Source organism: Lagenorhynchus albirostris, chromosome 14 (assembly GCF_949774975.1).
Source record: "Lagenorhynchus albirostris chromosome 14, mLagAlb1.1, whole genome shotgun sequence".
NCBI lineage: Eukaryota > Metazoa > Chordata > Mammalia > Artiodactyla > Delphinidae > Lagenorhynchus > Lagenorhynchus albirostris.
Window position 1 is genome coordinate 53,535,077 of NC_083108.1, and position 13,912 is coordinate 53,548,988.

Here is a 13,912-nt window from a genome sequence, read left to right on the forward strand (position 1 = left end):
AAAATTTCAAATAAACCAACAAATAAGTTGAAAAAACGTCAAATAAAAAGCCAGCAAATAAGTTGAAAGAGCAGTATTAGCACTCATATATCCTTCACCTAGATTTATGTTAACATTTTGCCACATTTGTTATCTTCTGTCTATCTGTTTATGTATGTGTGGGTGTGCACATGCGTGCACACACAGCACACACACTTTCTCTCCCTAAATCATTTGAAGGTAAGTTGCAAACTTTATGATATTTCACTGCTTAATACTGTAGCATCTATTTCCTTCACAGCAGTGTTGTCATAAATAGCCATAATACCTTTATACCCAAGACATTTCTCAGTGATTCAAAATATCTAATGTCCATATTCAGATTTTTCCCCTTTGTCATGTCTTTCTTTTCTCCTTTATTCTATAATTCCCTACATTTGTGTCTTTCATGAAATTGTCATTTTTTTTGGTAGAGTTTAGGCTAGTTGTAGAACAGTCCACAAGGTGGATCTGAATGTTTACTGAACACTATTCTTTTCCTCAAAATTTTATGAATATTTTCAAATATACAGAGAAGTTGACATTCTACAGTCAGTACCCAAGATACTCATACTAAGTTTCTACCACTGACAGTTGCGTTACCACGTATCTTTTTATCCGACTAACCTTGAGGTCATCTCATTTTTTGATTCAGTTCAAAATAAATTACAGATATCAGTAAACTTTCTCCTGCTGCTTTAAGTATTGGTATCATTATGTAGAATTCAGGGGGTTTTTTTGAGGTAAAATTTACATTGAAAGGCTCACATCTGTCTTAAGTATATCTTCATTAAATTTTTTTTATGGTAATATAACTCATATAGTCACAAAGTTGTGCAGCCATCACCAGTAATTCCAGAACATTTTCATCACTAGAAGAAACCCTGTAACCACTTGTAGTCAATCTTGTCTCTCGTTGCAGTCGCTAATATACTTTGAATAGTTGTTAATCTACTTCTTCAGTTGTTTTTTTAGGGATTACAATTAACATTTTAATACATAACAGTCCACTTTGGATTAACACCAATTTAATGTCAATAATGCACACAAACTTTGCTCCTGTATAGCTCCATTCCCCTCCCACTGCTCTGTATTATTATTTTCACATAAAGGACATCATTATACATTATAACCCTGTCAACACAGTTTTATAGTTAGTGCTTTATACACCTTTCTTTTTTTTTTTTTTTTTTTTTTTCAGTACGCGGGCCTCTCAGTGTCGTGGCCTCTCCCGTTGCGGAGCACAGGCTCCAGACGTGCAGGCTCAGCGGCCATGGCTCACGGGCCCAGCCGCTCCGCGGCATGTGGGATCTTCCTGGACCGGGGCGCAAACCCGTGTCCCCTGCATTGGCAGGCAGACTCTCAACCACTTCGCCACCAGGGAAGCCCTATACACCTTTCTTTTAAATCAGGAGAAGAGTAGTAAAAAATACACTTATACTGTCTTTTTCTATTTATGTAGTTATCTCTGCTTTGCTCTTTATTTTTTCTTGTATTCAAGTTACTTTCTAGTGTCTCTTCAGTTTAGTCCAAGGGACTCTTCTTCAGTAGCTACTTTGCGGCAGATCTGCTGATGACAGATTCCCTCAGGTTTTGTTCATCTGTGAATGTCTTAATCTCTTTCCTTTACTTTTTTTTTTTGTGGTATGTGGGCCTCTCACTGTTGTGGCCTCTCCTGTTGCGGAGCACAGGCTCCGGACGCGCAGGCCCAGCGGCCATGGCTCACGGGCCCAGCCGCTCTGCGGCATGTGGGATATTCCTGGACCAGGACACGAACTCGTGTCCCCTGCATCGACAGGCAGACTCTCAACCACTGCGCCACCAGGGAAGCCCCTATTATTTTGTTTTTGTTTGTTTTTTGGCCACGCCACACGGCATATGGGATCTTAGTTCCCTGACCAGGGATTGAACCTGTGCCCCCTTTTGAAAGCTACTTGTGCTGAATGAAGAATTCTTGGTTGACAGTCTTTTTCTATCAGCACTTTGAATACATTAGTCTACTGTCTTCTGACTCCATAGTTTCTGATGAGGAATCACCTGTTAATCTTGAGTATCCCTTGTATGTGACTAGTCACTTCTCTCTTTCTGCTTTCAAGATTCTCTTTTTTCTCTGGCTTTTAATGGTTTGTGGCATGTCTAGTTTTTGAGTTCATACTATTTGGTGTTTGTTGAGCTTCTTGGATGTCTAGATTAATGTTTTCATCAAATTTGGGAAGTTTTTGGCCATTATTCAAATAGTCTTCCTCTCCTGTCCTTCTGTGGCTCATCTTTATCCCCTCCATTGATGGGGTTTTTTTCTTCAGTTTGTTTCTCAGACTGAATAATGTCAATCAACCTGCCTTAAAGTTCACTGGTTGTTTCTTCTGCCAATTCATATCTGCTCATGAGCCACCTAACTGAATTTTTCATTTCAGTTGTTTTTTTTTTCAATTCCAGAATTTGTTTGGTTCTTTGTAGTTTCTGTTTCTACTGATATTCTCTGTTTGGTAAAATACTGTTCTCATACTTTCCTTTACTTCATTAGACATAATTTCTGTTAGTTCACTGTATTTAAAATAGCTGATTTATTTTAAAAAATTTTAATTGAAATATTGATTTATAATGTGTTAATTTCTGCTGCATAGCAAAGTGATTCAGTTATACATATATATAACATTCCTTTTTTAAAAAATTCTTTTCCATTATGGTTTATCACAAAATATCGAATATAGCTCCCTGTGCTATAATGTAGGACCTTGTTGTTTATCTGTCGTATATATAATAGTTTGCACCTGCTAATCCCATACTCTCACTCCATCCCTCCCCCATCCCCACCCTTGGCAATCACAAGTCTGTTCTCTATGTCTGTGAGTCTGTTTCTGTTTTGTTGATGAGTTCATTTGTGTTATATTTTAGATTCCACATATAAGTGATATCATATGGTAATTGTCTCTTTCTGACTTCAATTAGTATGATAATCTCTAGTTCCATCCACGTTTCTGCAAATGGCATTATTTCATTCCTTTTTATGGCTGAGTAGTATTCCATTGCGCTCGCGTGCACGCGCGTGTGTGTATACATCTTCTTCATCTATTCATCTGTTGATGGACATTTAGGTTGTTTCCACATCTTGGCTATTGTGAGTAGTGCTGCTGTGAACATAGGGTTGCATGTATCTTTTTGAATTATATTTTTATCCAGATATGTGCCCAGGAGTGGGATGGCTGGATCATATGGCAACTCTAGTTTTCGTTTTTTGAGGAACCTCCATACTGTTTTGCATAGTGGCTGTATCAATTTACATTCCCATCAACAGTATAGGAGGGTTCCCTTTCCTCCACACCCTCTCCAGCATTTGTTATAAAAAAGCTGACTGAAGTCTTTGTCTGGTAAGTCTAATTAATCCCTGGGCTTTCTCTGGGATAGTTTCTATTGAGTGCTATTTTCCCTATGTGTAGGCCAGACTTTAATATTTCTTGGTGTGGCACATAGTTTTTTTGTTTAGAGCAGGACATTTTATTTTATTTATTTATTTTTTGTCCACGCCTGGCAGGTGGGATCAAACCCGTGCCCCTTGCATTGGAAGCGCAGAATCTTAACCACTGGACCACCAGGGAAGTCCCTAGAATAGGACATTTTAAATTATATAGTGTGGCAAATCTGGAAATCAGATTTATCTCTCTCCCCAGGGCTTACTGTTGCTTTTGTCTTTTTGTTGTTTGTGTAGTGACTTCCCTAAACTAATTCTGTAAAACCTGTATTCTTTATCTTGTGTTGCCCCTTAAGTCTCTGCTCAGTTAATTTGGTGGTCAACTGATCAGACATTTCCTTGAATGTCTGGCACCACTAAGTGTTACAGCTCTTGCCAAGGGGTTCTGTGTGCATACTGGGCTGTTTTTATTGTTCCAGCAGGAAGTTTACAGCTAACTTAGCTAAAGGCCTTAGCCTTTAACTCTTGGTTGCACCAAACCTCAAAGTCAACCAGAAATAAGAGATTAGAGCCTTCTCAGTTCTTTCTTGAGTATGTATACAATCCTGCACATGAGTGTGACCTTGATACTCATCACTGTGTTGGAGCTTTTAAAAAACACTGTGGGGCTTCCCTGGTGACGCAGTGGTTGAGAGCCCGCCTGCCGATTCAGGGGACATGGGTTTGTGCCCCGGTCCGAGAAGATCCCACATGCCGCGGAGCGGCTGGGCTCGTGAGCCATGGCTGCTGAGCCTGTGCATCCGAAGCCTCTGCTCCGCAGCGGGAGAGGCCACAACAGTGGGGGGCCCGCGTACCGCAAAAAAAAAAAAACAAAAAAAAACCCACTATGGACCTTTTATTCCCCAGCTTTTTCTTCTAAGCTTTTGCCCAGATTCTTGTTTTCTCCAAACTCTTTTCATGCCTTAGTCAGCTTTGATGGTAAACATCTGCCACTGATTGTTTTTGACAAATGACCCAAGGAAAATGCTTTTCACAGTGAGCAGGTTCTGAGTTAGGTCAAATAAAGACAAACCCTGCAAGTGGAAGTTTCTATGGAACTGTCAGATCCAATAATGGCAATTCTATGGGGAAGGAGCTTTTGGGGAGCTCCAAACACATTCCAGTGACTCCTAAGCTGTTTTCAACATGATTGCAGGGCTGTTGGTTTTCAAGGCTTCTGTGGACCTGGTGAGAGGGGAATGGGAGAGGGTATGTTAAAAAGTAACAGCTTGCAGTTTTTACCAAAACTCATCAATGTGTCTTAAATAAACACTCCTTGGATTGTTGCAAGACTTAAGTTAATTTTTGCAGTTCTGAAAAAGTTGAATTTGACAATTTGTTCGGGTGTTGTTTTTGTGTTTATCAACGAGTGGATTTTCATAGGTTCTTCTGGAAGTGATCACTCAGTTAACTGATTTTTGACAAGTGCATACACTGGTCTAATCCAAACCCCTAAGGTAAAGAACATTACCTGGACCTAGGAAATTTGCTCATGACTGAGGCACTGTTACAATCATAAGTTAAATTAGATACCTAGAACCTTGTTGTAATACTATGTGTTCATTTAATTATTTTGTGGAAGAAAGAAGGGTGACATCAGTTAGGCCAGCGGGGTGGCCATAATTCAGATGTGTGTTGGATCAGTGCTACTTTCTGCACTTTAAACTTGCTCAGCAATTAAAAAGCTCTCAACTCAGTCAGCCGTTTTTGGGAAAATAAAAATAGCATGCCACATGGCCCATTTCCCATGCCACTTTTAGGTTGTAGAAATGGACTCCCAACAGGATTTTCCCTAATTTTCCTAAAGAAAAAGCTCAATTGTCTTTAGTATTTTCCTGCAATTAAGATGAACTTTCAAGTAGATATTTGTACTTACTTGAATTTAGAGAATGTAGATTTAGGCATCCTACTTTAATTTGGTTATTTCCATTGTGTCTCACAGATGAGACACATCTGTATCGAGATGAGACACATCTGTATCGAGATGAGACACGTGTATTCCAGAAGCTCAGTTAGTTACCTATGACCATTTGTTACTTTCTTCATTGTGGCTGATTTTTTTCCCCTGTGATAGATTGGAGATAGTGAGATCTAAATATATATACATAGTCTCTCTACTATATTTCCTGGCAATCACTTAACATTGTTTCTTTTTACTAATTTGATCGTCTCTCCTATTCCTTTTTCTTACCTTCTACACCTTTTATCATACATTTTCATGCAGATTTTGCTTCTCTTTTCTAATAAATATTATTGTTTCACAAAGATATAGTGTCCTCTTATATTGTATGAAGAATAAGAATGAGATAGTTTCTGAAACTTTTTTAGACTGTGATAGAAATTTATTTTGAGGGAGGCGACTTTCTAAATTCTCCAGAGGACTCCTTCTGTGATGCAAAATTGTTTCTTAAGATCTTAGATTATATTTATCTTCATGAAGGGAGATCTATATAGCCCGTGAGTGTGGATATAGGAATTTTCTGGACTCATTTACACAAGTCTAAAACCTACTGGAAATTAGTATTTTCAGCCTTATTTGCTGTATTAGGGTTTTTGCTTAGGTTAGGCTTTCATGAATGGAAAAGGAAACTTAGGGAAAAGGTTGAAAAAGGAAACTTACTGCCTGGTCATTAAGTGTGTCCATTCCTAATCAGTGAACAGAATTCCTTAGTTTTGAATCAGATTAAGTGTGTATATATTGTTTTATCTCTGAGTTCTGCCCTCCCAAACTTTTATTATACTTCCCCATATGTGTTTTAAGGAGAATATTTAGGGGAGGGTATTTTCAGCAGATTTCCTAGAAGTATTATCATAGTAATTAAAGTCTTAGAACCTATTTACTCTTTATTTTTCTTAATAGACATTTTGTTCATAGAATTTAATTAATTCTTGGTTTATGACAATGTATCAGTGCAGGACATGCCCATTTAAAGTTTATTTATTGAAAAGTTTAATAAGCTGAATAACCAGAATTTTGCCACCTAATCCAGTAAGTAGAATATACTGTAACTTATATCTGTGTCCTCCTCATCCCCGCCACCAAAGTTAACAAGTATCTTGTATTGTTTTTCTGTTTACTTTTTTCTTTTAAACATCTTTATTAGAGCATAATTGCTTTACATTGTGTGTTAGTTTCTGCTGTATAACAAAGTGAATCAGCTGTACGTATACATATATCCCTATATCCCCTCCCTCTTGTGTCTCCCTCCCTCCCACCCTCCCTATCCCACCCCTCTAGGTGGTCACAGAGCATCGAGCTGATCTCCCTGTGCTATGCAGCTGCTTCCCACTAGCTATCTATTTTACATTTGGTAGTGTATATATGTCCATGCCACTCTCTCATTTCAACCCAGCTTACCCTTCCCCCTCCCTGTGTCCTCAAGTCCGTTCTCTACGTCTGTGTCTTTATTCCTGTCCTGCCCCTAGGTTCTTCAGAACCATTTTTTTTTTTTAGATTCCATATATATGTGTTAGCTATTTCCTTTTTTTAAATGTATATATCTAATTTTGCTTGTTTTTGATAATATGAAAAAATGTAATGATACTATATGTTGATCTACAAGGGACTTGCATTTTCATTTAGTATTAGGTTACTAAGATTGCATATTTGTGTGGGTCTGTAGAACATTCATTTTCATAACCATGTTATCTTTAGTATGTACCAAAAAGGGATCCCACTGTATTTATCCAGTCTCCAGTCAGTGGGCATTTGGCTTTCTCCTCCAAGTTTTAGCAATTGTTAGCAGTACTATCTTATATATGGGGTGTGTGTGTTTGTTATATATGTTTCCTGGTCCAAATCTACGTAAGTTTTAGGTATATGCCTAGGAGGGAATTTGTAGGATTTAAAAATGAATGTTCCAACTTACAAGGTAATGGCGAATTATTTTCCAAAGTGATCGTATTAATTTATACTTTAACCACTTATGAAAGTTTGATAAAACTCACTTGGGAAACCATTTGGGTGTGGTATGTTTTTTGCAGGAGGAATTTTTAACTATTGCTTTGATTTCTTCATAGAGTTATAAGAATATTTTGGCTTTCTATTTCTTAATGATTTAGCTTTGGTAAGTTACATTTTAGTAGGAATTAGTCCATTTCATTAAATTTTCAATTTTATTGGCATATAGTTGTTGGTAGTGTTTGTAAAGAACCAGTGCTTGCTTTGATGAATTTTGTTTTCCTGTTTTCAAATTCTTTGATTTCTGCTCTTTATTATTTATGCCCTTCTTACTTTGGGTTTATTTGCTCTTTTTGTAGTATCTTGATGTGGAATCTTACAGATTTTTTTTTACTTCTTTTCTAAGATGAATATTTTGTGTTATAAATTTTCTTCTCAGGACTACTTTTGCTGTATCCCACAAGTTTTAATACGCTGTAATTTCACTTTCATTCAGTTCAGTGTAACTTTTATTTCCCTTGCAACTTGCTTTTTGATCCATGGATCTTTATTGGAATGTGTTGTTCAATTTCCAAATGTTCCCAATAGATTTTCTTGTCTGTATGTTGATTTCTAGTTTGACTTTATTATATTCAGAGAACATACTCTATATGGTTTCAGTTCTTTTAAATTTGTTAAGATTTGTTTTATGCCCTAGGATATGATCTATATTTTGGTGAATTTTCTGTGTCCTTGAAAAGAATGTGTATTTTGCTGTTGCTGGGAGGAGTGTTCTGTAAATCTCAATTAGATTCCATCTGTTGATAATATTTTTCAGTTCTTTCTTATCCTTGCTGCTTTTCTGTGTAGCAGTAACGAAGAGAGGAGTATTGAAGAGCTCCACTTATTTGCAGGTTTGCTGATCTTTTCAGTTCTCTGAATTTTTTGCTCTGTGTATTTTTAACTTGTGTTACTTTTTGTATGCATAATTGAGATTGTTAGGACTTTTCAGTGAACTGACCCTTTCATCATAATGCCTTTTTTAAAAAAATTTAATTAATTAATTTTTGTCTGCGTTGGGTCTTTGTTGCTGTGCACGGGTTTTCTCTAGTTGCGGTGCGTGGGCTTCTCATTGCGGTGGTTTCTCTTGTTGCAGAACACAGGCTCTAGGTGCGTGGGCTTCAGTATTCAGTAGTTGCAGCACGCAGGCTCAGTAGTTGTGGCTCACAGTCATAGTTGCTCCGCAGCACGTGGGATCTTCCCAGACCAGGGCTCAAACCTGTGTGCCCTGCATTGGCAGGCAGATTCTTAACCACTGCGCCACCAGGGAAGTTCCCATAATGCTTCTGTCCCTGATAATTTCTTGCTCTGAAGTGTATTTTATTTGATACTGTAGCCACTCCAGCTTTCTTTTTGTTTATGTTTGTATGGTATACCTTTTCTTATCCATTTTCTTTTAAAATACCTATATCATTATATTTAAAATGAGTTTCTTGTAGACAGCATATGGTTGGGTCATTTAAAAAAATTTTTTAATTTATTAAAAAATTTTTTTTACTATAGTCTTTTTAGAATATTTATTATTTTTATTTTTTTTTTTTGGCTATGTCAGGTCTTAGTTGTGGCACGCGGGATCTTCGTTGTGGCACGCAGGCTCAGTAGTTGTGGTGCACAGGTTTCTCTCTAGCTGTGGCATGCAGGCTCCAGAGCTCGTGGGTTCTGTAGTTGTGGCGTGCAGGCTCCAGACCGCATGGGCTCAGTAGTTGCGGCTTGCAGTCTTAGTTGCCCTGCGGTGCGTGGGATCCTAGTTCCCTGACTAGGGATTGAACCCACGTCCCCTGCATTGGAAGGTGGATTCTTAAACACTGGACCACCAGTGAAGTCCCTGGTTTGGTCAGTTTTTAATTCACTCTGTTAGTTTTATTTAGTGTATTTGTACTATTATATTTACATATTTTTAATTATTGGTACATTAGGACTCAAATATGTCCTGTTTTAACTTTTCTGTTTGTTCCCTTTGTTTTGCATTTGTCTTTTCTGGCCTTTTTGTGGTTTACTTGAACATATTTTACTACACTGTTTTCTTTATAGTGGTTTTCGAGTATATCTTTTATTTATTTATTTATTTTTTAATGGCTGCTCCAGGGAATACTGTATTACAGTCTCTTAGTATGGACATTTTGCAATTAAAGTGAATTACAGAAATCTCACCAAATTATTTAGGTATTTTAACGCTCACCCATTTATAATTTAGTTTTAAGTGTTACCTCTACATATACTGAGAACCATATCAGACCGTGTTATTTTTATTTCAACAGTCTAACGTAATTTTAAAAACTCAAGCAGAGAAAGGTAGCCTATTTTATTTACGTGCATATTTGTTTCATTTTGCTTTATTCCCAGGTAATATTCTTTTATTAACTTGGTCCGATATTAATATATCTTCTCCAGCTTTGTTTTCATTAGTATTGAAATGGTAACTCGTTTTCCAACCTTTTAACCTACTGTCTCGTTATATTTAAAGAGTGTTTCTTTTAGGCAGCAATTGGTTATGTATTAAAATTGACGATCTCTGCCTTTTAATTGGGATGTTTAGACCAATTACATTTAATGTGATTATCAGTATGCTTGGTTACCATCTTTGTTACTTGTTTATTTTTCCCTTTTTCCCCACATTTCCCTTTTTTCTGCCTTATTTCAAATTGAGTGTGTGTGTGTGTGTGTGTGTGTGTGTGCGCGCTTCCACTGTTTCCTTCATTGACTTATTAGCTGCTACTCTGTTCTGTTGTTTTACTGGCATAGTATACATCTTTAATTTATCACAGTTCTACTCTCTTAGCAGATTTAAATTACACAATAGTGTTATTGACTGTACTTAATGATGTTATACATTAGCTCCTCAGACCTTATTCATCTTATTGATGAAAGTTTTTACCCTTTTACCAACCTCCACCTATTTCCCACACTCCCCAGTCCCTGTCAACCATTTTTCTGCTGTTTCTATGAGTTTCTCTTTTTAACAGTTGTTTTCTTAAAAATGTGAAAAAAAAGTATAACATTAAATTAAAGTGTATAATTTGGTAGCATTAATTATATTCATAGTGTTTTACAACCATTACCATTATGTATTTTCAAAGATTTTTGTCTTTCCCAAACTGAAACTTCGTAACCATTAAAAGATAACTGTATTCTCCGCACCTCCAGCTGCTGGTAACCACAGTTCTACTTTCTGTTTCAATGCATTTGCCTATTCTAGGTACTTCATTTAAGAGGAATCATACAATATTTGTCATTTTGTTTCTGGTTTATTTCACTTAGTGTAATGTTTTCAGGGTTCATCCGTGTTGTAGATTGTATCAGAACTTCACCCCTTTTTATGGCTGAATTATGCAGCTGTACTACATTTTTCCATTCATAGGTTAATGGATGGTTGTCTTGTTTCTACCTTTTTTGTATATTGTGAATAATGCTGCTATGAACGTTCATATACAAGTATTAGTTTGAGTCCCTGAGTCAGTTTATGTTTACCCACATATTTACCATTTCTGGTGGTCTTCATTCCTTTGTTTAAATCCATAGTATCATTTTCATTCCTAAAGGTCTTTTAACAGTTTTTATAATTCATGTTTGCTCTCAGTGAATTTTTTCAGCTTTTGTATGTCTGATAAAGTTTGGATCTATTCCTTACCCTCCTTCCCCCTTTAAACATATTTTTGTTGAGTATAGAATTTTAGGTTGACTTTGTTAAACATTTCAGTACATTAAAAATGCTACTCCATTTCTACTGACTTGCACAGATTACAGTGAAAAATCCATTGTCATTCTTATCTTTGTTTCTCAGAATGTATGGTGTCTGTTTTTTCTGACTCTTTTAAATGTTCTTTTTATAGTTGGTGTTGTATACATTGTGTGTTTGTGTTGGGGAAGCACTGTAAGTGTGTATGCATGTTGTGTGGTTTGTGTATTGTGTGGGGTGTTTGTGTATATGCATGCTTTTTTGCATGGGGGCATGTTTGTGTCTTTGTTGTGTGGAGATGAGTTTGTGTATGGCGGTTGTATGTTGTCGGGGCTATTTTTTGTGTGCTTTGTTTTGTAGGTCTGGTATTACGGTGTTTTACCTGGTCATTGTTGTCTTTATTTTGATTATTGATATATGGGTGAGAACTTTTTATACCAATTAAAATATTTTTATTTATCCCATTATTTCTCTGTTTTGTTTTCTCTTTGTTTTTAAATTCATTGCATCTTTCTGTTGTTGCTTTTGAAAATGTTGTTCTCCCTTTTTTTCTCTTTTAATATTTTAGAATTTATCTGTTTGTTTTCCTGGTTGTCTTTGAAATTTAAAAATGTGTATTAACGTCAGACTTCAAAATTTAAAAGAACACCTCCCTTTGCCCATATTAAAAAATTTGGAACACTATCTCTGATCACTTCCTTCCCAAAGTTATACTTACGTTGTCTAGTATTTCAAGTCTGACTACGGAAATCCCACAAATTATATTCACCATTTTTTCTAACAGCACATTAAAAATTTTTTAATACATATTTTAAAAATTACCTTTGTACTTACCATATTATGATAACCTTGTATGTCAGATTGTGCTTGTACGAACATTCCTTTAGAGCAAATCTCTTAATGGTAAATTTCCTTGGATATCGTCTGTAACTTCTTCATTTAGCCCTAGTTCGGAGTTCTACGTTGACCTTTTCTCTTGGCCCTTTGGAGATAATATTCCACTGTCTTATACTGTTGCTGTCAAAGCCTGCAAAGCCATTTCTCTCTCAGTCTGTTTATTAGTTCTTCTGTTTTGTTTTTAGTGTTCACTGTGATGCGGATTTCTTTTTATGTATCCTGTTTGGGCTCTTTTGGTCTGAATCTGTGGATCTATGCCTTTTAGTAGTTTGAGAATATTTGCAGCTTTTATCTATTCTCTCTTTCTCCAAGTACATTTAAACTTGTGTGAGATACTATCCTTCAGTCGTTCCTGTTTTTAGTCCCACTTTGATATTTTTCATTCCTTTTTTTCTTTGTTTCTTATGGGTAAGTGTTTTTGAACGTATCTTTGTGTTCTCTAAATTTTTCCAACTATGCTGCATCTGCTCTCTAACCTTTTCATTTGGTGTAATAGTGGTTTCAGCCTCATCCCCAATTCTGTTTATTTCTGATATTGGGAAATGGTGTCCCTAGCGATCTTGCCTATATTTGGAGAGACCAGGGATGCCTACTCTCCAGAGTGTTGTTATGGTGCAGTAGGAGGTTCAATCAGAGCTCTTCGTTTGTCATGATACATGGAAATAAGAATCTCTTTGCTGTAATTCCCATTAGTATTGAGGCAATATTTTAATGTTTTGAAGGAGTAAACAATTTTGAAGGGAAGATTGTAGAGTTATACAGATATTTGAGATTTTCTGATTTATCAGGGTGGGCCCAAGAATTTGCATTTCTTAGCATTTCCAGGTGTTGCTGATGCAGCTGGTCTGGGTAATAAACTTTGAGAGCCATTGGACCAGATGATGTTTTGGCTTTTGGCTCTGATTCTTTTACATTTGAATAGGGGTGTTATCTGGCTCGGGGATCATTTTATTAACACTTATAAAACTGCTATAACAATTTCCTTTAGCACCTGAGTAGTTTGTTTAACATCATTGCATTAATGTAATGTTTTATTTTAGTGATCATTCAGGATATGTTCGACCACTACCAGTGCCACGCAGTTTAAATAGTGATATTTCCTATTTTGGTGTTGGGGGCAAGCAGGCTGTTTTCTTTGTTGGACAATCAGCCAGAGTAAGTAAAAATATTTCTTAAAAGTGAAAGTTGATCAAAATATTTTGAGGTTGACTTTCTAAATGTGTTTATCCAGTTTAAATTGTGGGAATTTATAAAGTACTCTTTTAAATATTTAACAGATGATAAGCAAACCTGCAGATTCCCAGGATGTTCATGAACTTGTACTTTCTAAAGAAGATTTTGAGAAGAAGGAGAAAAATAAAGAGGCAATATATAGCGGATATATTAGAAACAGAAAGGTACAATACATTTGAACTCAGTAATTGTAGATGCATTACTTTGGATGGATGATAGGACAAGAACATTTTCTTCATTTTCTGAGATACTAATGTCATTTTAAAAACTTGAAGATATGGAATTTTCAAATTAAATTTTCATTCTTTTTCTTTTAATTATGTGAATAGCAAATGTGATCATTTATGTGCTTTCTCAGGCTGAAGTCTTCAGAAAACAGATTTTCTCATAAAGCCAAGTAAGCTTTCTGGAAATTGTTCATAAGATTGTAAACTTTTTTCCTTGAACTGAGTGTGAGTTTTTAAGTATTTGTTGTATAATAATTATAGAAGCAGAGTAGAAAACAGTGATAGGGTAATAGACTTTTAAGAAATCTGAGCTCCAGAGAAATAAGTAAACGAGAAACTTATTTCTGTTATAAATTTGCATTCAAATGCTCATTTTAATAAGCAGAGTGTTCACAAATTTGAATCTTGTTGGTGAGCACATGGTATTTGTTGTATTACTCATTCAGCTTTTCTCTGTTTGAAACATTTTAGAA

General features: G+C 36.0%; 1 protein-coding gene across 1 annotated transcript in view; it reads left to right on the forward strand.

The window, feature by feature from the left end:
- SMCHD1 (structural maintenance of chromosomes flexible hinge domain containing 1) overlaps positions 1-13,912 on the forward strand; it is a 128,882-nt gene that overhangs the window by 18,862 nt on the left and 96,108 nt on the right. Inside the window, exons 6-7 of the mRNA XM_060121914.1 lie at positions 13,020-13,134; positions 13,257-13,376. Coding sequence (XP_059977897.1) covers positions 13,020-13,134; positions 13,257-13,376 — 235 coding nt within the window. The remainder of the gene's footprint in view (positions 1-13,019; positions 13,135-13,256; positions 13,377-13,912) is intronic.